Genomic DNA, 24,114 nt, shown 5'->3' on the forward strand with positions numbered 1-24,114 from the left:
TTTTTTTTTTGGCTCAGCCCGCTGGGTGAATGAAAATAAACTGTTTGTGCCCAGCTTAAGTTGCGATATTTGGCAGAGATCAGGAGGAGGTAAGGAGCACTTGGGATCCATTTTATTTACTGGTAGGGGTAATTTTCCCTCCATGTTATCCAATCATCATCATCATCAGTCTGTTGTTTTCTGTCATGTTTAGTCATCCCGAGCCTCCTTTTTCATCTCCCTCCTCTTCATTTCTTTCCTTTAGGCTCTCTGAGGCAGATAAACAATGTCTGTGGCATTACCGCCACTGTGTAAACCAGCTGCCAGGTACCCTACCTTTGCTGCTGGGCAGTGCGCCAGGTTGGGACCCCCCAACTATATCCACCGTATACCGGCTACTGCAAGACTGGAGCTTCTCCCACCCGCTGGAGGGCCTGAGCCTGTTGAGTCCCTGGTGAGAATTTCTTTCTGTGGGGTTTCTCTATTCTCACAAAAACAGTGTGTGTCAGGCAGAGTAATGGGTGCTTTAGGAAATATGTTATCTCTTATACATGTATAAAGAAGGAATCCCCTTTACATCACAATAAGTTTTTGAAGCAGTTCGCCATCAATGTCAATTTCAAATCATATCTAAAAACTTTTTTCTTTAGACAAGTTTTCATGTAATTGTCCCTTTTTTGCCCTTTAATTTATCCTGTGTCTTTCTTGTGTTTTCTTTTTAAAGAGCTTTGAGAAGCGACCTTTAAAGGCACTATATAAAATAAAGTTTATTATTATTATATAGTTCAATTTTTCATAAACAGCTTTTCAATTCCAGAGTAAGATGCAGATTCATATATAGAAACCCCCCAACCAGTATTTATCATACCCTTCACCCTGGATTTATCTCCCCTGGTATTTACTTCACCCCATTGGGATATTAGTTCCACCCCAGTATTTTTATCCTCCGAGAATTAATCACCTTCCCCATTTTATTAATATAACCCTTGGTATTTGTCTCCAACCCAATTATTTATCTATCCCTAGTATCCTATTTATCGATCCTTCCTTTCTCCATGTCATTCCTCTTAGTATTTATCCCCCTCTCAGCATTTATCTCCCCAGCTGTTTTCCCCATCTTGCAGTTTCTTTTACATTGTCTAATGGTTCCCAATTTCCTCTAGCTTCTCAGATGGAAACATTCGTGACGCGGCCTGTCGGCAGATCGGGAAGATGTCAGATGATGAATTGCTAGAATTCCTGCCACAGCTCGTTCAGGTCAAAATCCCTTTGTGCTGTGTACATTGAAAAATCATCTCAATAAACACCTCCGGCAATCTATATTCCAGCCAGAGGCATTGAAGGACTCACAGGGCCCACCTTTATGTTCTTCTGTCATCCTCCATATCATCATCCTCCTTTTCTCTGTATTAACATTGGTGTGCCCTCTGTTATCTTCCTTCTCTCCCGTGTCATCATCCACCTCTCGCCTGTATCATCAGCCATCTCTAATCTGTGTCTTCATCCTCCTCTCCACTGTGTCCTCATCCACCTTTCCACTATGTCCACATCCACCTCTCCCCTGTGTCATCATCCACCTCTCCCCTGTATCATCAGCCATCTCTAATCTGTGTCTTCATCCTCCTCTCCACTGTGTCCTCATCCACCACTCCACTGTGTCCACATCCACCTCTCCACTGTGTCGTCATCCACCTATCCACTGTGTCATCATCCTTCTTTTCCTGTGTATGGTCACCCTTTTTTCCTGTATGTCATCATTCTCCTGTCTTTTGTGTCATCAGTCTCTTTTCCTCTGCATCATCATCCTCCTCTCTTTTGTGTCATCATCCTTTTTTCCCAGTGTCATCATGCTTCTTTACTCCATGTCATAATCTTCCATTCCACTCTGTCACTATCCTAATTTCCTCCTTGTCATCATAATCCTTCCTCTTTGTCATCATCCTTCTTTCCTCCATGCCATCATCCTCTGTTCCTATGTGTCCTTAGCACCCTCTTTTCCTCCATAACATGATCCTTCTCCCCTTTGTTACTATTCTCCTTTCCTTCATGTTGTAATTCTCCTCTCCTCTGTTTCATCCTGCTCCTCTCTCCATTTTATCATCCTCACCTCTTTGTCATCATCCTTCTTTCCTCCATGCCATCATCCTCTGCTCCTCTGTGTTCTCAGCATCTTCCTTTCCTCCATAACATGATCCTTCTCCCCTGTGTCACTATTTTCCTTTCCTCCATGTCGTCATTCTCCTCTCCTCTGTGTCATCCTGCTCCTCTCCTCCATGTTATCATCCTCTCCTCTTTGTCATCATCTTTTTTTCATATTATCATCCTTCTCCCTTCTATGTCATCATCCTTCCCTCCTTCATGCCATTATCCTCCTCGCCTGTGTCATCATCCTTCTTTCCTCCATGTTGTCATCCTCCACTCCTCTGTGTCATCATCACACTCCTCTTCTCTGTATCCTTGGCCTCACCTCTACATCATCACTCTCCTTTCCTCTGTGTCATCATTGTACTTTCCCTGTGTTATCATCCTTCTTTCCTTAATGTCCACATCCTCCTCTATTCTGTGTCATCATCCTGTTCTCCATTTCATCATACTTCTTTTTCCTCTATGTCAACATTTTCTGCTCCTCTATGTCTCCTCTCCTCTGTGTCATCATGCTCCTTTCCTCCATGTCTCATCATACTATTCTCCTCTGTTTCATTATCCTTCTTTCCTTCATATCATCATTTTCCTATCTTTTGTCACCATCCTTCTCTTCTCTGTGTCATTGCATTCAGCATTGACTACCTCTTATACTGTATCTTGCCTTGATGACAGCAGAGAGATGATTGACGATCATTAGCAAAGTTTTAAATCCCACTTGTCTCTGAGAACAGGAAATACCCGATGAAGTACTTTCTGTGGGGTGCTGGACTCAATAGAGGTGCTGCTGTGTTTCTAGATGCTGGTCTAAGGGTCCTAGGCAGCAGGAGATGGTAGCTGAACACACAAGAAATGCTACAGGTGTCAAATCTGTGCTCTTAAACAGATCTTGCCACCAACTTAGAACTCTGCAGGCAAATCAAGATGTTTAAATGCTTATTGCAGTGATTTTTCGTTCCATAAAAAATGATGTAACTGTCAGGGGAGGAGAGAACGGTGATACTAATGAGCAGGGGTCTCCAAGTGTCTCACTTCGAGGGCCACATCGTATGTTTTCCACACATTCGTAGGGTGCAAAAAATCAGTTATTTATAAATTAATCCACATCAGTGGAATATAATAGAATTTGATAGACTTCTGGCAGCGGGGCTGGATGGCACACCTGTATCCTTTGTCCATGTCTAAATATCTGAGCCTCATGCACAGGGGCTGTGCATGGAGCCTCACATCTGTGTTTCCAGCTGATCCCCACTCAAATAAATGTGCACATAATGCAAAAAAACAATATATAAAAAACAGAAATATAAATATGATATACCAATCCTTATATTCATGAATTTTACTTCCCATGGCCTAGATATTTCAAATGACTAGTCCCATATAAAAAAAAATAGAAACCTTGCGCGAAAGGAATAAACAATAAATCAAAATAAATGCTGCTGTTCAAAAAATGACTGAACATCAAAATATACTCATAAAGTGACACAGCACAAATAATACAAATAATACAAAATGTGAAAAATTAAATATATATGTATTAAAGTCCAACAAGCAAAAGTCCCAAATTAAAGTCCAATGTCCCAAAAATTTGTGACGAAAAATATATAAAACTCTAACACAAACTTCATACATTTTCCAACATGCTCACATCCTCAGTGAAAAATCATTTGTTCCACACTCACCAAATACTGTGAATTCTCGAACTAATATAGCTTTAAGAGACAAAAAAAAAGCCTGCAGGTGGAGTGTGGTATCCTCAGATGTTGTTTCACTCTTAAACGATTTCTCACTGATTTTCCTTCCCAGATATTTCCACATAGGACGATATAAAATATAAAAGAAAAAATGCCAATAGTATAATATTATGAGTGTGGAACAAATTTTTTTTCACTGAGGATGTGAGCACGCTGGAAAATTTATGAAGTTTGTGTTTAGAGTTATATATATTTTTCATCACACATTTTTAGGACATTGGACTTTAATTTGGGACTTTTGCTTGTTGGACTTTAATATCTATATATATATTTAATTTTTCACATTTTTTATTATTATTTTAATTATTATTTTTATTTGGGACTAGTCCCATATGTTGTGTTCACACAAATGTGTATATATAAAAAAATGTGTTTTCCTTCACACCGTGCTTAGTTGGATTGCAAATCCACACTGACATTCAAGTGGTTCTCACCACCTTTCCTACTATGTGCTCACCTCAGAAATTGGACCTTCCTTCCCTGAGGAAGTCACTTGATGTGTGACATAACGCGTGGGAGGAGCTGGGTAATGCTGATGACGCAGGAGTGCAGGATCACTGCTGTACAGTGAGACATTTAAGGCATCTTTACTATTTTTGCTTGTAAATGCAATTCTTCTAATAAATAATTTATTCAATTTTACTACACTATGAGAGGTTGCTTTGTGTTTATTTGAAAATATTGGCATCAAAGGAGACAGAGACCTGAGGATCCTTAAAGGGGCACACACTGGATTATTCTTTAAAGGGGAAAAGATCAATTTGAGAGGAGTATCAGGAAGGTAAGTGGGTACCATACTTAACAACATACTCCCTTGGGGCGGAAAACGCTTATCTAGACCTAATAACGCATGTTTTAGGTCCAATTTCTGAGGTGAGCGCATATTAGGAAAGGTGGTGAGAACCACTTGCATGTCGGTGAGGATTTGCAATACAACTAAGCTTGGTGTGAAGGAAAACACATTTTTTGGATATACCCACATTTGTGTGAACACAACATATGGGACTTTATTCATTTGAAATACCTTGCACATTGGATGTAACATTCACGGACATAGAGATTGGTATATCATGTTTACTGTTTCTTATATATTGTTTTTTGCATTATGTGCACATTTATTTGACATATGGTTTGTAGATTAATTTAACATATATTGTGACAGGGGAGCGCCACATGACATAATATTGATATTTCACTAGTTGATGTAGGAACGCATATCGATATGAGCAGCACCCTGTGAGGGTTTTTCTTTTTTGTGCATTGCTTGCAAGGAGATTTATTTCACTATATATCACTGAATATTTATTTATGTTTAATTAGTTATTTTTTGTCTAATTAGTGTTGTAGAGTTTCACCAGTTTCACTATCTCCCTGTATGTAGTCTACATGGGTGTCCGTTTATGACACAGAGAATAGCTGCGATTCAGAGGATCGCAGCTATTCTCTGGTCATTCACAGTTTATGACACTCAGGAGATCAGCCCTTCACTGGAGATCTGTGTTCTCCCTCCAGATTCTCCAGCCCAGAGCTGGAGAATCAGAGGAACCGCAAACTAAGCAGCGATAATTTACCTCTGCTTAGTAAACTGATCTTTTACTGTAATCTCACGAGATTATGGTAAAATCAGCCATTTTCCAGCGTTTGTAGACCGTTCTCCAGCGTTTGTAGACCGTTCTTCCTTTATTAAGAGAACTGATCTACACCGCTTCATAAAAGGCATTCACAGTAGAACTGTGTTCTCCGAGAATGCCGGAGAACTGAGCAGCGATCATTTACCGCTGGTTCATAAACGGACACCATAGTCTCTGAAACAACTAGCACCCAACAACTGGCATTAGTGCAGATCTGCTACACCTCCCAACTCCTTCCCCGCTGTTACACTGTCACTCTGTGTAAAAAACACTGGTGTTAACAGCAGGGTGGGAATCGGCAGATGCAGCAGGTCTGTACTGAAGTACTTCATTGGTTGCTAGGACTCAGGTGGTCTTAGCAACCAGTAACGCAGTGCAGCACTGGGAGGGGTTGCAGAACTTGTGCTGCATACTGCCGGGTGCAGTATACAGTTGAGGTCCTGTTCCCCAAAGAAACTTGAGCAGAAGTTGTCCCTGATGTTAGTCTGTGGACTGAAGCTGCAGGCTGGAAAAATGTCCTAGCTGGCTGGAAGTGGCCCATGGGCCGTACTTTGGAGACCCCTGCTACAGTGTGAGACTTGAGCGACTGCTCTGAGCCTGCTGGGACAATCGTCATCGCTGTCAAGATGGTGACGCTGAGCAGCAGTTTCTGAACTTTTTGAATGTCTATACAAGGAGGGATTTTTTCAGGCAAATACACACATAATGTTATAGGAATATTGTTGATTAAATGAACGGTCTAGATGGGGTCTCTTTAATTGTTCCAAGCATCTTTCTGTTGACAGTTATTACTTTTGACAGGCAGTAAAGTCTGATTGGTGCCTAGACAGCAGTCTGGTGAGGCTCCTCCTCGAGCGATCACTGCGGTCTGTCCAGATCGCCCACAGATTGTTCTGGTGAGTTTTTCTTTCCTACAGAATGTGAAGTGAATTTACAAATAATGCGATCAATAAATGTATTTGTCTGCAAAGTTGAAAATAATAATTACCAGAGTGAACAATGTTTAATGCAGGTTGTGAATAATCTGTATAATTTAGATTACAGCCTGTAAGATATCTGACAGTATTTATATTTTATAATGTTATTATATTTATATATTCCTGAGTGTGTACTGAGTTAACTGATCCACTACTCCCACTAACACAGTATTTTCAGTTTACTGCCTATGTTTTATTGGGAAACACAGCGACTGTACTGAGACGGATGTATAGACAACTGAGGCTGTGTGATGTACTCCTGAGCCATAAATAGGAATGCATTATGAGGCATTGCACACCTCATGCCTCACACTCCTCTCAGCAGCTGCAGCTCTGACATTATTCAGTTTTTATTGCTCTCATGTTTAAGCAGAAACATTTTTTGTGAAACAAACATGAATTTTGTTCTCCTCCTGCAGGCTGTTAACAGATGCTACAAATGAATCTCATTATAGACACTTGTATCAGATGCTGCTGACTGCACTCCAATTCTGTATGGGGAGTGCCCTGAACGCTGAATTCTCCAGAGAGACCAAAATGATGGCAATCCTGCAGAAAATCGCTGAGAGGGTCAAGAATGCCCCGGAGGAGAAAAGACAGGTCTCTGCCCTATATATTAATATTATTATTATTTTAACATTATCTAATTAGGACTCTCAGTTAGCTAAAAGTAGAATAATCACTATATTGGTCTAATATTCCTTTTTGGACAATTGTCCTTGTCAACTTTTGATACATATAAGATAATCTTGTCTGTGGAGTGGAGGGGAGGAAATGTTAGAAAACATATTATACAGAGAATATTATATAGATGAACTTTGCCAAAAAAATAATAAGGCTTCCACCAACACTTCTGATTGATGTATCATGTTCAGTGGAAATTTTATGTTGATATATTTGGTCATTCCAGCAGCTGAAAGCTGGTTGTAAGTGGTAAAAATTGTCTTAAAATTGTGGTGTGTGTGGCCAGCATCTGGAGGCACTACCTTCTACTTGGCTTTTCTCTAAATAATTTCCTCCACTGTGTCCTCTTCGCCCCTCTGCTGTCATCCTCTATATTGTCCTCTCCTCTAGAGATGAGCGAATCGAACCAGGCGAAGTGGAATTCATTTCGAATTTCAGGAAAAATTTGATTCGCGTCAAATCCGAATATTTGCATAATTCGGGTGCGCGAATCGGATTTTTCCCGATCAGCCGGCAAAAGTGTCCCTGCAGAGAGCTCCGCTATTTCTGACAGTTCTCTGACAGTTCCTTCACATGTACAGCGGTTGAAACATTGTATCTATTTGTTTCCATTTAGGATACAGATGTTTTTATTCGGAAATAAATAGATACAATGTTTCAACCGCTGTCAACCGCTGGAACTGTCAGAGAACTGTCAGGAATAGCGGAGCTCTCTGCAGATACACTTTTTGCTGTACTGGAATACTTCTTCTTTTCATTCTTCTTTTCATTCTTCTCATTCTTCTTTTCATTCTTCTTTTCATTCTTCTTCTCATTCTTCTGTTCATTCTTCTTCTTCTTTTCATTCTTCTTTTCATTCTTCTCATTCTTCTTTTCTTCTTCATGAAAAGAAGAATGAGAAGAAGAATGAAAAGAAGAATGAGAAGAATGAAAAGAAGAATGAAAAGAAGAAGAAGAATGAAAAGAAGAATGAGAAGAAGAATGAAAAGAAGAATGAGAAGAAGAATGAGAAGAATGAAAAGAAGAATGAGAAGAATGAAAAGAAGAATGAGAAGAAGAAGAATGAAAAGAAGAGGAAGAATGAAAAGAAGAAGAAGAAGAATCTTTTCATTCTTCTCATTCTTCTTTTCATTCTTCTTTTCATTCTTCTTCTTCTTTTCATTCTTCTTCTTCTTTTCATTCTTCTTTTCATTCTTCTTCTTCTTCTTCTTTTCATTCTTCTTCTTCTTTTCATTCTTCTTTTCATTCTTCTTCTTCTTCTTTTCATTCTTCTCATTCTTCTTTTCATTCTTCTTCTTCTCATTCTTCTTCTTCTTTTCATTCTTCTTCTTCTTCTTTTCATTCTTCTAATTCTTCTTTTCATTCTTCTTTTCATTCTTCTTCTCATTCTTCTTTTCATTCTTTTTATTCTTCTCATTCTTCTTTTCTTCTTCATGAAAAGAAGAATGAGAAGAAGAATGAAAAGAAGAATGAAAAGAAGAATGAAAAGAAGAATGAGAAGAAGAATGAAAAGAAGAATGAGAAGAATGAAAAGAAGAATGAAAAGAAGAAGAAGAATGAAAAGAAGAATGAGAAGAAGAATGAAAAGAAGAATGAGAAGAAGAATGAGAAGAATGAAAAGAAGAATGAAAAGAAGAAGAAGAAGAATGAAAAGAAGAAGAAGAATGAAAAGAAGAATGAAAAGAAGAAGAAGAAGAATCTTTTCATTCTTCTCATTCTTCTTTTCATTCTTCTTTTCATTCTTCTTCTTCTTCTTTTCATTCTTCTTCTTCTTTTCATTCTTCTTTTCATTCTTCTTCTTTTCATTCTTCTTCTTCTTTTCATTCTTCTTTTCATTCTTCTTCTTTTCATTCTTCTTCTTCTTCTTTTCATTCTTCTTCTTTTCATTCTTCTTTTCATTCTTCTTCTTCTTCTTTTCATTCTTCTTCTTCTTTTCATTCTTCTTTTCATTCTTCTTCTTTTCATTCTTCTTCTTCTTTTCATTCTTCTTTTCATTCTTCTTCTTTTCATTCTTCTTCTTCTTCTTTTCATTCTTCTTCTTCTTTTCATTCTTCTTCTTCTTCTTTTCATTCTTCTTTTCATTCTTCTCATTCTTCTTTTCATTCTTCTTCTCATTCTTCTTTTCATTCTTCTTCTTCTTCTTTTCATTCTTCTTTTCATTCTTCTCATTCTTCTTTTCTTCTTTATGAAAAGAAGAATGAGAAGAAGAATGAAAAGAAGAATGAAAAGAAGAAGAAGAATGAGAAGAAGAATGAAAAGAAGAATGAGAAGAATGAAAAGAAGAATGAAAAGAAGAATGAGAAGAAGAATGAAAAGAAGAATGAGAAGAAGAATGAGAAGAATGAAAAGCAGAATGAGAAGAATGAAAAGAAGAATGAAAAGAAGAAGAAGAAGAATGAATGAAAAGAAGAATGAATGAAAAGAAGAATGAAAAGAAAAAGAATGAAAAGAAGAATGAGAAGAAGAATGAAAAGAAGAATGAAAAGAAGAATGAAAAGAGGAATGAAAAGAAGAAGAAGAATGAAAAGAAGAATGAGAAGAAGAATGAAAAGAAGAATGAGAAGAATGAAAAGAAGAATGAAAAGAAGAAGAATGAAAAGAAAAAGAAGAAGGAAAAGAAGAATGAAAAGAAGAAGAAGAATCTTTTCATTCTTCTCATTCTTCTTTTCATTCTTCTTCTTCTTTTCATTCTTCTTCTTCTTTTCATTCTTCTTTTCATCCTACTTCTTCTTCTTCTTCTTCATCCTCATCCTCTTCTTCTTCTTCTGAGGATGAGGATGAGGATGAAGAAGAAGAAGAAGAAGAAGTAGGATGAAAATAAGAAGAATTCCAAGCCGGCAAAAAGTGTATCTGCAGAGCTCCTCTATTCTGCAGATACACTTAGAGGAACTCTGCAGATACACTTTTTGCCGGTTTGGAATTCTTCTTATTTTCATCCTACTTCTTCTTCTTCTTCTTCTTCTTCATCCTTATCCTCATCCTCGGAAGAAGAAGAAGATGAGGATGAAGAAGAAGAAGTAGGATGAAAATAAGAAGAATTCCAAGCCGGCAAAAAGTGTATCTGCAGAGCTCCTCTATTTCTGACAGTTCTCTGACATAGAACTGTCAGAAATAGAGGAGCTCTGCAGATACACTTTTTGCCGGCTTGGAATTCTTCTTATTTTCATCCTACTTCTTCTTCTTCTTCATCCTCATCCTCATCCTCAGAAGAAGAAGAAGAGGATGAGGATGAAGAAGAAGAAGTAGGATGAAAATAAGAATTCCAAGCCGGCAAAAAGTGTATCTGCAGAGCTCCGCTAAGTGTATCTGCAGAGCTCCGCTATTTCTGACAGTTCTCTGACATTCACTCCATACAGCGGTTGAAACATTGTATCTATTTGTTTCCATTTATGGAAACAAATAGATACAATGTTTCAACCGCTGTATGGAGTGAATGTCAGAGAACTGTCAGAAATAGGCTATTTCTGACAGTTCTCTGACATTCAATACTCCATACAGCGGTTGAGGAGTGAATGTCAGAGAACTGTCAGAAATAGCCTATTTCTGACAGTTCTCTGACATTCACTCCATACAGCGGTTGAAACATTGTATCTATTTGTTTCCATTTATGGAAACAAATAGATACAATGTTTCAACCGCTGTATGGAGTGAATGTCAGAGAACTGTCAGAAATAGCGGAGCTCTGCAGATACACTTAGCGGAGCTCTGCAGATACACTTTTTGCCGGCTTGGAATTCTTCTTATTTTCATCCTATTTCTTCTTCTTCTTCATCCTCTTCTTCTTCTTCTGAGGATGAGGATGAAGAAGAAGAAGAAGAAGAAGTAGGATGAAAATAAGAAGAATTCCAAGCCGGCAAAAAGTGTATCTGCAGAGGTCCTCTAAGTGTATCTGCAGAATAGAGGAGCTCTGCAGATACACTTTTTGCCGGCTTGGAATTCTTCTTATTTTCATCCTACTTCTTCTTCTTCTTCCTCTTCATCCTCATCCTCTTCTTCTGAGGATGAGGATGAAGAAGAAAAAGTAGGATGAAAATAAGAAGAATTCCAAGCCGGCAAAAAGTGTATCTGCAGAGCTCCGCTAAGAGTATCTGCAGAGCTCCGCTAAGTGTATCTGCAGAGCTCAGCGGTTGAAACATTGTATCTATTTGTTTCCATTTATGGAAACAAATAGATACAATATTTCAACCGCTGTATGGAGTGAATGTCAGAGAACTGTCAGAAATAGGCTATTTCTGACAGTTCTCTGACATTCACTCCATACAGCGGTTGAGGAGTGAATGTCAGAGAACTGTCAGAAATAGCCTATTTCTGACAGTTCTCTGACATTCACTCCATACAGTGGTTGAAACATTGTATCTATTTGTTTCCATTTATGGAAACAAATAGATACAATGTTTCAACCGCTGTATGGAGTGAATGTCAGAGAACTGTCAGAAATAGCGGAGCTCTGCAGATACACTTAGCGGAGCTCTGCAGATACACTTTTTGCCGGCTTGGAATTCTTCTTATTTTCATCCTACTTCTTCTTCTTCTTCTTCTTCATCCTCATCCTCATCTTCTTCTTCTGAGGATGAGGATGAGGATGAAGAAGAAGAAGAAGAAGAAGTAGGATGAAAATAAGAAGAATTCCAAGCCGGCAAAAAGTGTATCTGCAGAGCTCCTCTAAGTGTATCTGCAGAATAGAGGAGCTCTGCAGATACACTTTTTGCCGGCTTGGAATTCTTCTTATTTTCATCCTACTTCTTCTTCTTCTTCTTCCTCTTCATCCTCATCCTCATCCTCTTCTTCTTCTTCTGAGGATGAGGATGAGGATGAAGAAGAAGAAGAAGAAGAAGTAGGATGAAAATAAGAAGAATTCCAAGCCGGCAAAAAGTGTATCTGCAGAGCTCCGCTAAGTGTATCTGCAGAGCTCCGCTAAGTGTATCTGCAGAGCTCCGCTAAGAAATAGCGGAGCTCTGCAGATACACTTTTTGCCGGCTTGGAATTCTCCTTCTTCTCATCCTTCTTCTTCTTCTCATCCTTCTTCTTCTTCTCATCCTTCTCCTTCTTTTCATCCTTCTTCTTCTTCTCATCCTTCTTCTTCTTCTCATCCTTCTCCTTCTTCTCATCCTTCTTCTTCTTCTCATCCTTCTCCTTCTTTTCATCCCTCTTCTTCTTCTCATCCTTCTTCTTCTTCTCATCCTTCTCCTTCTTCTCATCCTTCTTCTTCTTCTCATCCTTCTTCTTCTTCTCATCCTTCTTCTTCTTCTCATCCTTCTCCTTCTTCTCATCCTTCTTCTTCTTCTCATCCTTCTTCTTCTCATCCTTCTCCTTCTTCTCATCCTTCTTCTCATCCTTCTCCTTCTTCTCATCCTTCTTCTCATCCTTCTCCTTCTTCTCATCCTTCTCCTTCTTCTCATCCTTCTCCTTCTCCTTCTTCTCATCCTTCTCCTTCTTCTCATCCTTCTCCTTCTCCTTCTTCTCATCCTTCTCCTTCTTCTCATCCTTCTCCTTCTCCTTCTTCTCATCCTTCTCCTTCTCCTTCTCCTCCTTCTCATCCTTCTCCTTCTTCTCATCCTTCTCCTTCTTCTCATCCTTCTCCTTCTCCTTCTTCTCATCCTTCTCCTTCTCCTTCCTCATCTCCAAGGGCATTCAAATTAAAGGTACAGTGTTCTGCACTAATTTAAAGGCTCTCTGAAGCCTAGAAACCCTTTTTATAAGTTAAATTCGTAGCGAATAAATTCGCATCGAATCGAATTTCTGCCTCAAATTCGGCGAATCAGCCGAATCGAATTTTTGAATAATTCGCTCATCTCTACTCTCCTCCACTGTGTCCTCCTCTTTCCATCACTGTCATCCTCTGTATTGCCATCATGTCCACTGCGTCCTCTTCTCCCCTCCACTTTCATCCTCCCTATTGTCCTACCCTTCACTTCTCTTCCTTCTGTTTTCATCCTCTGTATTGTCCTCTCCTCTACTGTGACCTCTTCTCCCCTCTGTTGCCATCCTCCATATTGCCCCCCTTCTACCATGTCTTCTTTTCCTAAACACTCTAATCCTCTGTGTCCCCCCCCCCCCCCCACTGTGTCTTCTTCCTCCCTCTGCTGTCACCCTCTGTATTGTCCTCCACTCCACTGTGTCCTTATCTCCCTTCCACAATTATTCCTTGCATTGTTCTCCCCTTCACTGTGTCCTTCTCTCCTCTCCATAGTCATCCTCTGTATTGTCTTCCTCCACACTGTACTCTTTTCTCCCCTCAGCTGTCATCCTCTGTATTGTCTTCCCCTCCACTGTGTCCTCATCTCTCCTCCACTTTAATCCTCTGTATTGTCCTCCCCTCCACTGTGTCCTTCTCTCCCCTCCGCTGTCATCCTCTGTATTGTCCTCCCCTCCACTGTGTCCTTCTCTCCCCTCCGCTGTCATCCTCTGTATTGTCCTACCCTCCACTGTGACCTCTTCTCCCCTCCACTGTCACACTCTGTATTGCCTTCCCATGCACTGTGTCCTCTTCTCCCTTCTGTTGTCATCCTCCATATTGCCCCTCTTCTACGTTGTCCTCTTCTCCCAAGCACTCTCATCCTCCTCTGTAATTCCCTGCATTATCCTCCCCTCCACCATGTCCTTCTCTCCCCTCAGCTGTCATTCTCTGTATTGTCTTCCCTCCACTGTGTCCTCATCTCCCCTCCACTTTCATCCTCTGTATTGTCCTCCCCTCCACTGTGTCCTTCTCTCCCCTCCGCTGTCATCCTCTGTATTGTCCTACCCTCCACTGTGACCTCTTCTCCCCTCCACTGTCATTCTCTGTATTGTCTTCCCATGCACTGTGTCCTCTTCTCCCCTCTGTTGTCATCCTCCATATTGCCCCTCTTCTACTTTGTCCTCTTCTCTCTCGCCCCAAAGACACTCCAAAAATCAAAGTGAAAAAATTATGCAGCAGGCTAGTCCATTTTGCTGAAATTTCATTGCAGCAACTCAAAATGGTGATCAGTAGTTTGTATGGCCCCCACGTGCTTGTATGCATGCCTGACAACATCGGGGCATGCTCCTAATGAGACGACGGATGGTGTCCTGGGGTATTTCCTCCCAAATATGGACCAGGGCATCATTGAGCTCCTGAACAGTCTGAGGTGCAACCTGGCAGCATCGGATGGACCGAAAAATGTTATCCCAAAGGTGTTCTATTGGATTTAGGTCAGGCGAGCGTGGGGGCCATGTAGTGGTATCAATGTCTTCATCCTCCAGGGACTGCCTGCATACTCTCGCAATATGAGGCGGGGCATTAGCATGCACCAGGAGGAACCCAGGACCCACTGCTCCAGCATAGGGTCTGACAATGGGTCCAAGGGTTTCATCCCGATATCTAATGGCAGTCAGGGTGCCATTGTCTAGCCTGTAGAGGTCTGTGAGTCCCTCCATAGATATGCCTCCCCAGACCATCACTGACCCACCGCCAAAACAGTCATGCTGAACGATGTTCCAGCCAGCCTAACATTCTCCACAGCTTCTCCAAACCCTTTCATGTCTGTCACATGTGCTCAGGGTGAACCTGCACTCATCTTTGAAAAGCATAGGACGCTAGTGGCGGAGCTGCCGATTCTGGTGTTCAGTGGCAAATTCCAATCAAGCTCTATGGTACCAGGCAGTGAGCACAGGGCCAACTAGAGGACGTCGGAGCCCTCAGGCCACCCTCATGAAGTCTGTTTCTGATTGTTTTGTCAGAGACATTCACACCAGTGGCCTGCTGGAGGTAATTTTGTAGGGCTCTGGCAGTGATCTTCCTATTCCTCTTTGCACAAAGGAGCAGATACTGGTCCTGCTGATCGGTTAAGAACCTTCTACGGCCCTCTCCTAGAATAACTGCTGTCTCCTAGCATCGCCTCCATGCTCTTGAGACTGTGCTGGGAGACACAGCAAACTTTCTGGCAATGGCACGTATTGATGTGCCATCCTGGAGGAGGTGGACTGCCTGTGCAACCGCTGTTGGGTCCAGGTACTGCCTCATGCTACCAGCAGTAACACTGACCCTAGCCAAATGCAAAACTAGTGAAAAACAGCCAGAAAAGATAGCAGACAAAAAAAATGTCAGTGGCCTCCACCTGTAAAATTATTCCTGTTTTGGGGGTCATCTCATTGTTGCCCAGTTAGTGCACCTGTTGTTATTTCATTAACACCAAAGCAGCTGAAACTGATTAACAACTCCCTCTACTACTTTACTGACCAGATCAATATTCCAGGAGTTTAATTGACTTGATGCTATACTTTGATTAAAAAGTGTTCCTTTCATTTTTTTGAGCACTGTATATCCAACAACAAAACTCAAAACATTTTAATTTCTCCCTTATAGAAGTAAAGGTCTTAGTTTATTGTAAACCTTGAATTGTTATCTTGGATCTTACCCAATAAGGACACCTACTATGTGTGAATAGATTACACCTTTAATGTTTTGGGTTGACCAGTGAGGGGATCACTGAACATCAAACTTCCTGCATTCAGCAAAGGCTGAGATGGCCCACTTCCGCTGCTGGATTGAATCCTGTAAATTCCCCTCTAATCCTCCTTCAGTTTTGGCCAGTGCTTTATGCGCCCAAAGAGCTATCAATTATTTACAGATTGAATTCTCTCCACTCAGCTTGGCACTTTTATCTTAGCGAATTTTATATAAATATACAAAAAGTGCATTAACTTCATTATTTATAAGTAGTGACATCAGAGCTGCTGCTTCTTTGTGAATTCTCCAAACTTGACACCAACTGTTCTGACCTTCAGCAATAAGTGTGTTTAAACAATTTTCTTCAGTCCTAAAAGCTGTGTACACTCACTACCCGCTGCCAGTCTGCAGCAGCTGCAGGCATATTTAAAAAAATGAATAAAGAGGGTTATGTCAGGGGCATTCAGTCCTTAAGGGCCACATATGGCAAAGATGTAATCGTACTACCATATTGTCAAGAAATCACGCCCATGGCGACATGCTAACTGGAGCAAGATTCTTGTCCGGTGGAGAAGGAATGAGGAGGTATCTTCCTTTAGGGAGGTAAAATAGGGCTGTAAAACCATTATCATAGCCTGCAATACTGCTGGCCACAACTGGTGCTAGCAATATAACGCAACAATCTTTCTATTATTATGATTTCTTAGTTTAGTACACAGAAGGCCACTTATTAGTTTTGTATATACTGTATAATATTCCTAGCAGGATGTGCCCAGAGATATGTGCAAAAGTAAAAATTACAAAAATACAAAAAAAGGAAACGACATACAGAAATGTGGCTATTTGCTACTGAATAAAAATGTTTAACAAAAAAAGAAGTAAATGTTACTGCTTGAGCAATATTGTTTTATCCTGTTGGTAGAACACCCAAAATTCCTTAAATGCTGTATCTTTGAATCTCTCTGGAGGTGTTACCTGTGAGAATACCAGCCTCCTGAAGTTGCCATAGATTCTTTGGACCAGTCGGCTGGGTCAAGGTTAGGATTTCTGAACACCAGTGCATCATCCAGATCGCAGCAAGTCTAAACATAGCATGGCTTCTTTGAACCAGGTCCAGTTATCAATTTTGTCAGTCCCTAGAGTGTTCTCTAAGGCGTATAATATATACTATCAGAAAGAATCATTGCACTCACCCTATAACAAACCATTTTCTACTCTAGAAATAAGTGTGGATTATCAGTTTATAAAGACAATGTTGTGAAAGAGTGGGGTGATACATGCTGGGCTGCATGGTCACCACATGTACTTTTCAACCCACTTATGCCTGGAAATGGGAGTGGTTACTTTGAGCACACTGAGATACTCTGGGCACAGGGCTCTTCAGGGTAGTCAGTTTGTGGACCTCTAATGGGTCCTACAGCACCTGCACTGCTTAAAATTACATGTGGCACTTTTTTATCGCCATTTTGTTGCCAAAAAGAAGAAATACACTGGGGAACCTACCAGCCTTTACCTTACATTCTCTCCTTCCCTGCTGCTTTCACAGTTGCAAAGTCTGTAGAATTCTTTTGAGCTATTGTGAGTTAGTTTGATTACATCTATCCACAGCCCACAGGCTCTGTCAGAGACCCTTTGGCAGCTAGGTGTTAATTCAGGACTGCAGGCCTAAGCTGTGTTTTCAGATTAAAAATTGTCTAATCTATTCACCACCAAATTATGAAAAATGTCAGCAAATTAGCAAAATATCATCTCACTTCTGTATATTAATGTCACACCACTAAAGTAAACCTTCTCTGTGGCATTATTTTCTGGCCAGGACACTTCAAAGTCACTTTATGAGAAAAGGTCATGTGATCTCTCTTCAGCTGCCATCATCAACTGACACCGTATATTCAATATGTACTGTAACCCATGACAACCAATCACAGCTACTCTGAGGGTTTGACGTCTCTCAATGTTGTGGCACCTGAAACTATTAACAACAAAACTGAGCTCTAGATAAGATGAAAATTACTTTATTCAAAATGTGCTGGTAAAACAGATTAGCAACTGGCCACCAATCATATTTTACAGAATGCTCCCCATGTATACTATTGTTCTGGTTACCTGTCATTTGGCAGACACTTGGCTTTATCTAAACAGGTGTCACTTTAGAGAGAGAGAGAGAGAGAGAGAGATAAAGTCTCCTTAAGTCGGGCGGTGGCGTGAAGCTTTTGGTGTTATGATGGATTTTCTCCATTTCACCTTTTATCTCTGGCTCAGTCAGTCATGAAGCTTCTCTGACATCTCTGGGGCTCTATCATTTCTAACAGGACAGACAGAGGCATCTAGATCTAAATGACAGATAGATGCCCACGTATGTTTACCACAGAATTCCCAAAATAAGAAATCCAATTACAGCAGCATAAAGCTACCATTCCTCCTTACTTCATTTTAATATTATATTATATAATTAATAATACATTCAATATTTTCATATTAAACAGAAGACTTGACAATGTTAGAGCGGAACAATATAGTACACCCTCTTTTACCTCTCTTTTAAATTGAAAAAAGCATTATTATAAAATCCAAATATTTTGTATCATTGTCAAAGCAGTCTGGGAACAGTATTGGGGAAGGGGATGTGTGTGTGTGGGGGGGGCTACGACAATTTAGAGGAATAAGAAATTGACAGTGCAAGGCCCCATGGAAATGCATATAAGAATGACACAGGGTTCGCATTAATGCAGAATATGGGGCGCCGACATGTTTACTGTGAGCAGTGTTTTCAGTTTTCCCAGGGTTTTGTAATCCCAAATCGGGGATCTTGAAGGCTTCAAAAAGTTTTGGTTGAGATGAAGCCTTCAATCCTGTGTCTGAGTTTGGCTGGAGATCTGCAGGCCGTATGAGTACACAGGTGTGAATTTGTTATAAGCCAGGGCTGACCATAACTCAAAGCTCCAATTTAGAGACAGAGCCTTTGCGTGGAAATAGGTGTGTGCTCCAGCCAGGAGTGAGGAACCACTCTCGAGACAGTACCTGTGACAGACCCAACCAGGACAGGGTCTTTTTTAGTGGAGACTGCAGGCTAGCCTCTTACCTAATGACCATGGGCCCTGGCATCTGAGGGGGCTCTATTCTTTGGGAGGTGTGTGCCTGGGGGACCTTTTGGAATGGTTTTACTTCAAATTCAAGTCCTTGTCTCCTCAAAACATACAGACTCTGAGAAATGGAGGACCAGGATACAGATTTGGGGTCTCTGTGCCCAAACCAGCATTGACTGACTCATCCCCACTCCTAGACTCAGAGCAGATGTTAATATAATCAGCTCAAAACAACCTGATTCTGAAGTTGTTTCATGTACAGGAATGAAGACAACACAGGCTGCTGGTGTGAGGAATCATGTTGTACAACAGAACTGCATCCAGGTCAGCATAGAACAGGAAACAGGAAGTATAAGGCAATGCAATATTACCATATACAAGTAGGGTCACAGTATTGGCATAACTCTATAACAGAAGTCACTTGCTGTAATCTGTTTATTAAGGTGTGATGTTTACTGTTGTGTCTTTATCCCATTGCTAATTGAGTCATCTATTGTTTCTAAAATACTGTGAAAAAACCTTGTGCTAGTAAAGAAAATGGGCTGCTGCACTTATGAATCCTGGATAAATATATATATAAACTTGAGCTAATAAGAACCACAATAAATCATCAATAATCAAAAAATGAGTTGTGAAACATATAGCATGATACTAGGCAATAAGCAATAAGTACATAAGAGTGCAGCGCTTAAAAAAGTGACAAATAATCATCAAAAAACAGTGAAAAGTGTGTCAAAAAATAGTCAATCCAAAAATGAAAGAAAAGTCCCATAGGATGTGATGAAACAAAAGAAATCCAAGGACAGTTGTGTCACCAACCACTACTACAGAAGGCTTACCAGAAAGGCATGACTTCCTGTTAAGAGTGGTTAATCGCACTTTGTTAAACAATCCAGAAAGCCGAACACTCAAATCTTCCTCCAGATCTCCAAAAGAGCAGTTGAAGATCTTCCAAACAAAGGACCCTAATTAGGGTAGCTAAACTGCTCAGGATAGATAAGGCTTGGACTCTTAGTGGAAAACATGTAAAGAGAGAGCACTCCACATAGTGTAAAACCATAATCACAATATTTATTTAAAGTATGGTTGCACTCACATGTAAGAAAACATCATTAGGCATTGATTGGCAAAAAAAATCCAAATGTTGCCGTTTCCAAAATGGCCACCGGCCGATCGCACATGCGCAGTACCGTGTGTGCGTGGCTCTATCGATCAAGTTTTGGTACATTATCAGTGGTAAGGGATCATATTAAGAGGATAGGAGGTGAACCCACTGACATTTGCATGGATAAGGGATAATATTAGAGAATAGATGGTGAACCCAGTGACATTATTAGGGGTAGGGGTAACGAAATGGGGATAGGAGGTGAGTCCAGAAACATTATCAGGGTAAAGAATAATGTAAAGGGGATATGAAATGAGTTCATAGACATTATTAGGGGTAAGGGATAATATAAATAGGATAGAATGAGAGTCAGAACATTATCAGGGGCAAGGGATAACATAAAGGGGATTTGGAGCTTCCAGGGACATTATTAAGGGTATGGTATATTATAAAGCAGACAGAAGGTGAGTCCAGGCGCATTATTTTGAATCAGTACTTATCACCAGGACCCCTGTGGACTCCGCTTGTTGGGAGATACAGCGTGGTGCGTCGGTAGTAAATACACAGAGTCCATTTGCAGCAACAGAACTTGTATTAGCATCAGAGTTCAACTTTGCAAACAGCTTGGCAGGAAGGCACCTGACTTGAAACACTCACAGGATGCAAGGACAATATGGAATGGAGCAGGTCTTGGACGTGCCAACAGCGTTTGTTTCAGAGGCAGACTGCAGCCTGGCCGGTCTGTAGCCAAATGGGAGGATTCCAGGGATGGTGTGTCCCTATCCTGTCCCTATTTGTCTGTAAACTTTTCCTCCTGCTACTCACATTCTGCGAAAGACAGGTAACCTATCCCTACACTACCTACACGCAAAATACGAGCCAAAATCCTAAATAGACTCTGCCTGACCCAAGATGGCCACCAGGGTCACATGAGGCGGCAGCATCCGAATGGATAGCTTCCCCAGTGACCCAGGAGACCATAGAGGAGCATTCTTCCTCTTGACTTCCTCTCCCTCTGCCTTGCCACTGCAATTGAGCTCCATATGTAGTGGATAAAGTTGACTTCACTTTCCTACATGCTCTCTGCTCCCACCAGCCCCATCTGTATATTAATGAAATACATTTTGTCCTGCAGGAAACTTTGAAGTTGGGTCTGATTGATCTGGATCAGTTCTTTGAAGAGGTGAAATGTTGTCACCTTCCTCTAGATCCAGCCATTGTTGTGAAAGGAATCAACAGAGAGGTCAGTCTCTGCAATGTATGGAAGTATTTTTTCTCTGATGTGTATAATGGTGGATTAGATGTACTATCAGTCTTGTCAAAGTGGTGTAATAAAGTGGAGTGAAGAGATATGCAGATGACTAAGGCTGGCCATAAAGTGGGTTGATCGTAAAAAAATGACTTGATTCACACTTCTACACATTTCATGTGGATGGGGGAATCCCTCCCACTGAGCTATTGTATTCTGGCAGCTGAGATACTGCTGTCAGAATATACTAATCAGCACTATAGCCAGCAGTGCTGATCATGTGGAAATTTTCTGAAAGGCTGGTTGTACAGAAGTCAATTTGTAGATTGACTTCTGTACAACCAGCCTGCTCATACATTGGTTGAAGTTCAGCCGGTCCCTGCTGAACCGGCTGAATTTCAATCCATGTATGGCTGGCTTAATTGCTACAATTTGCACCATTCTGACATTGTATGAAGTATAGATAATATAATAATATGCAAGCCTTCCATCCTCCATTCCATACTCTTCCCCCACAAATAAAGCCAGTCAGACTTGATGATCGTACATTCTTCATATAATTTCCATTACATTAACCAAAAAATTATGTGGTGTGAAGGTTGACCTAAACCTTCCATTTTATTTTTTATCCAATCAGTTCGGTCCTTGCAGTACATACAGTGGGGATCGAAAGTTTGGGCACCCCAGCTAAAAATTTGTATTAATGTGCATAAAGAAGCCAAGGAAAGATGGAAAAATCTCCAAAAGGCATCAAATTACGGATTACACATTCTTATAATATGTCAACAAAAGTTAGATTTTATTACCATCATTTACACTTTCAAAATAACAGAAAACAAAAAAATGGCATCTGCAAAAGTTTAGGCACCCTGCAGAATTTATAGCATGTACTGCCCCCTTTGCAAAGCTGAGACCTGCCAGTGTCATGGATTGTTCTCAATCATCGTCTGGGAAGAGCAGGTGATGTCAATATCAAAGGTTTTAAATGCCCGGACTCATCTGACCTTGCCCCAACAATCAGCACCATGGGTTCTTCTAAGCAGTTGTCTAGAAAACTGAAACTGAAAATAGTTGACGCTCACAAAGCTGGAGAAGGCTATAAGAAGATAGCAAAGCGTTTTCAGATGTCAATATCCTCTGTTCGGAATGTAATTAAGAAATGACAGTCATCAGGAACAGTGGAAGTTAAAGCAAGATCTGGAAGACCAAGAAAAATATCAGACAGAACAGCTCGCAGGATTGTGAGAAAAACAATTCAAAACCCACGTTTGACTGCACAATCCCTCCAGAAAGATCTGGCAGACACTGGAGTTGTGGTACACTATTCCACTATAAAGAGATACTTGTACAAATATGGTCTTCACGGAAGAGTCATCAGAAGAAAACCTCTTCTACGTCCTCACCACAAAAATCATCGTTTGAACTTTGCAAATGAACATATACACAAGCCTGATGCATTTTGGAAACAAGTTCTGTGGACCAATGAGGTTAAAATTGAACTTTTTGGCCGGAATGAGCAAAGGTACGTTTGGAGAAGAAGGGGCACAGAATTTAATGAAAAGAACCTCTGTCCAACTGTTAAGCATGGGGTTGGATCAATCATGCTTTGGGGTTGTGTTGCAGCCAGTGGCACAGGGAACATCTCACGAGTAGAAGGAAAAATGGATTCAATAAAATTTCAGCAAATTTTGGATGGTAACTTGATGCCATCTGTGAAAAAGCTGAAGTTAAAGAGAGGATGGCTTCTACAAATGGATAATGATCCTAAACACACTTTGAAATCCACGGGGGATTACATCAAGAGGCGTAAACTGAAGGTTTTGCCATGGCCTTCACAATCTCCTGACCTCAACATAATTGAAAATCTATGGATAGACCTTAAAAGAGCAGTGCGTGACAGACAGCCCAGAAATCTCAAAGAACTGGAAGACTTTTGTAAGGAAGAATGGGCAAAGATACCTCAACAAGAATTGAAAGACTCTTGGCTGGCTACAAAAAGCGTTTACAAGCTGTGATACTTGCCAAAGGGGGCAGTACAAGATATTAACTCTGCAGGGTGCCCAAACTTTTGCAGACGCCATTTTTTTGTTTTCTGTTATTTTGAAAGTGTAAATGATGGAAATAAAATCTAACTTTTGTTGACATATTATAAGAATGTCTAATCTGTAATTTGATGCCTTTTGGAGATTTTTCCATCTTTCCTTGGCTTTTTTATGCACATTAATATAAATTTTTAGCTGGGGTGCCCAAACTTTCGATCCCCACTGTAGTTGTTGGTTTATCTAAAGGAGATTTTACAATCAGATCAGATACACAGGTGTGCATACATGAACAGGTGATGGTTGTAGGTTATTAGGAAAATCTCTGTAAATTTCACAATCTCCAGGATGGATTATCAATAATTGGGTGATTATAAATCATTGAGTTTCCTCCAGTAATTAATATTTCGGCTCCATCCTAGGCTGCCGCTAAATCACAACCAGAAGGAAGATTGTAAAATTTGGTTTTAATACTTTTTCTAACTTGTGTAACTCCATTCTAGCTGTGTTCTTACTTCAAATCCAATGCCAGACCACTGAAGATCACCTTCTTGAATGCCGATAGCCAAGGGCCGAATATCCACCTCATATACAAGGTAAAGGAGAGCATAATAAGAATTTCAGGGAAACCAACATTAGAGATTTCATGGTCAGTTTAGGGACTGAAATCCAGATTTTGTGTGAACAGTCCAGAAAGTGCCAGTTTGGCATATTGTCTCTGTTTATGGCCCAAAGCTCAGCGTACTAGATTAAAAGCAGCATTCCAAATTTTCTGGGTGTCCCACAATGGAACTGACATGAACACATTATGGGGTTAACTAACATGTTCAGGCAATTGTTAAACCGTTTCATGTTTTTTTACTTTTAGTACTCTGTGAGTCATGAAATATGATACAATGTATGTCCATTACCCACAATCTTTCCCTCATGGAAAAGGAGGTGCAGCAGCTATGTTTTACAGGCATTTTGTGGACACTTGGGAAAAGCTCAGTGGAGGCCTAGGAGGGGCAGGAAAAGTCAGGACTGTAGAAAACAAATTGCATATAATTCCAAATATCTCA

The 24,114-nt window shown here is 40.4% G+C and overlaps 1 protein-coding gene across 6 annotated transcripts in view; it reads left to right on the forward strand.

Annotated features, from left to right (window-relative positions):
* Positions 1-24,114, forward strand: part of PIK3C2G (phosphatidylinositol-4-phosphate 3-kinase catalytic subunit type 2 gamma) — a 115,681-nt gene that overhangs the window by 46,391 nt on the left and 45,176 nt on the right. For all 6 annotated transcript variants that reach the window (XM_089689093.1, XM_089689098.1, XM_089689097.1 and 3 more), the window contains exons 16-21: positions 245-433; positions 1,143-1,236; positions 6,308-6,402; positions 6,903-7,083; positions 20,901-21,008; positions 23,557-23,649. In XM_089689093.1, the coding sequence (XP_089545219.1) occupies positions 245-433; positions 1,143-1,236; positions 6,308-6,402; positions 6,903-7,083; positions 20,901-21,008; positions 23,557-23,649 (760 nt within the window). The remainder of the gene's footprint in view (positions 1-244; positions 434-1,142; positions 1,237-6,307; positions 6,403-6,902; positions 7,084-20,900; positions 21,009-23,556; positions 23,650-24,114) is intronic.

Source organism: Staurois parvus, unplaced genomic scaffold (genome assembly GCF_062004578.1).
Source record: "Staurois parvus isolate SC_StPar_1 unplaced genomic scaffold, SC_StPar_1.0 ptg000469l, whole genome shotgun sequence".
Classification (NCBI taxonomy): domain Eukaryota; kingdom Metazoa; phylum Chordata; class Amphibia; order Anura; family Ranidae; genus Staurois; species Staurois parvus.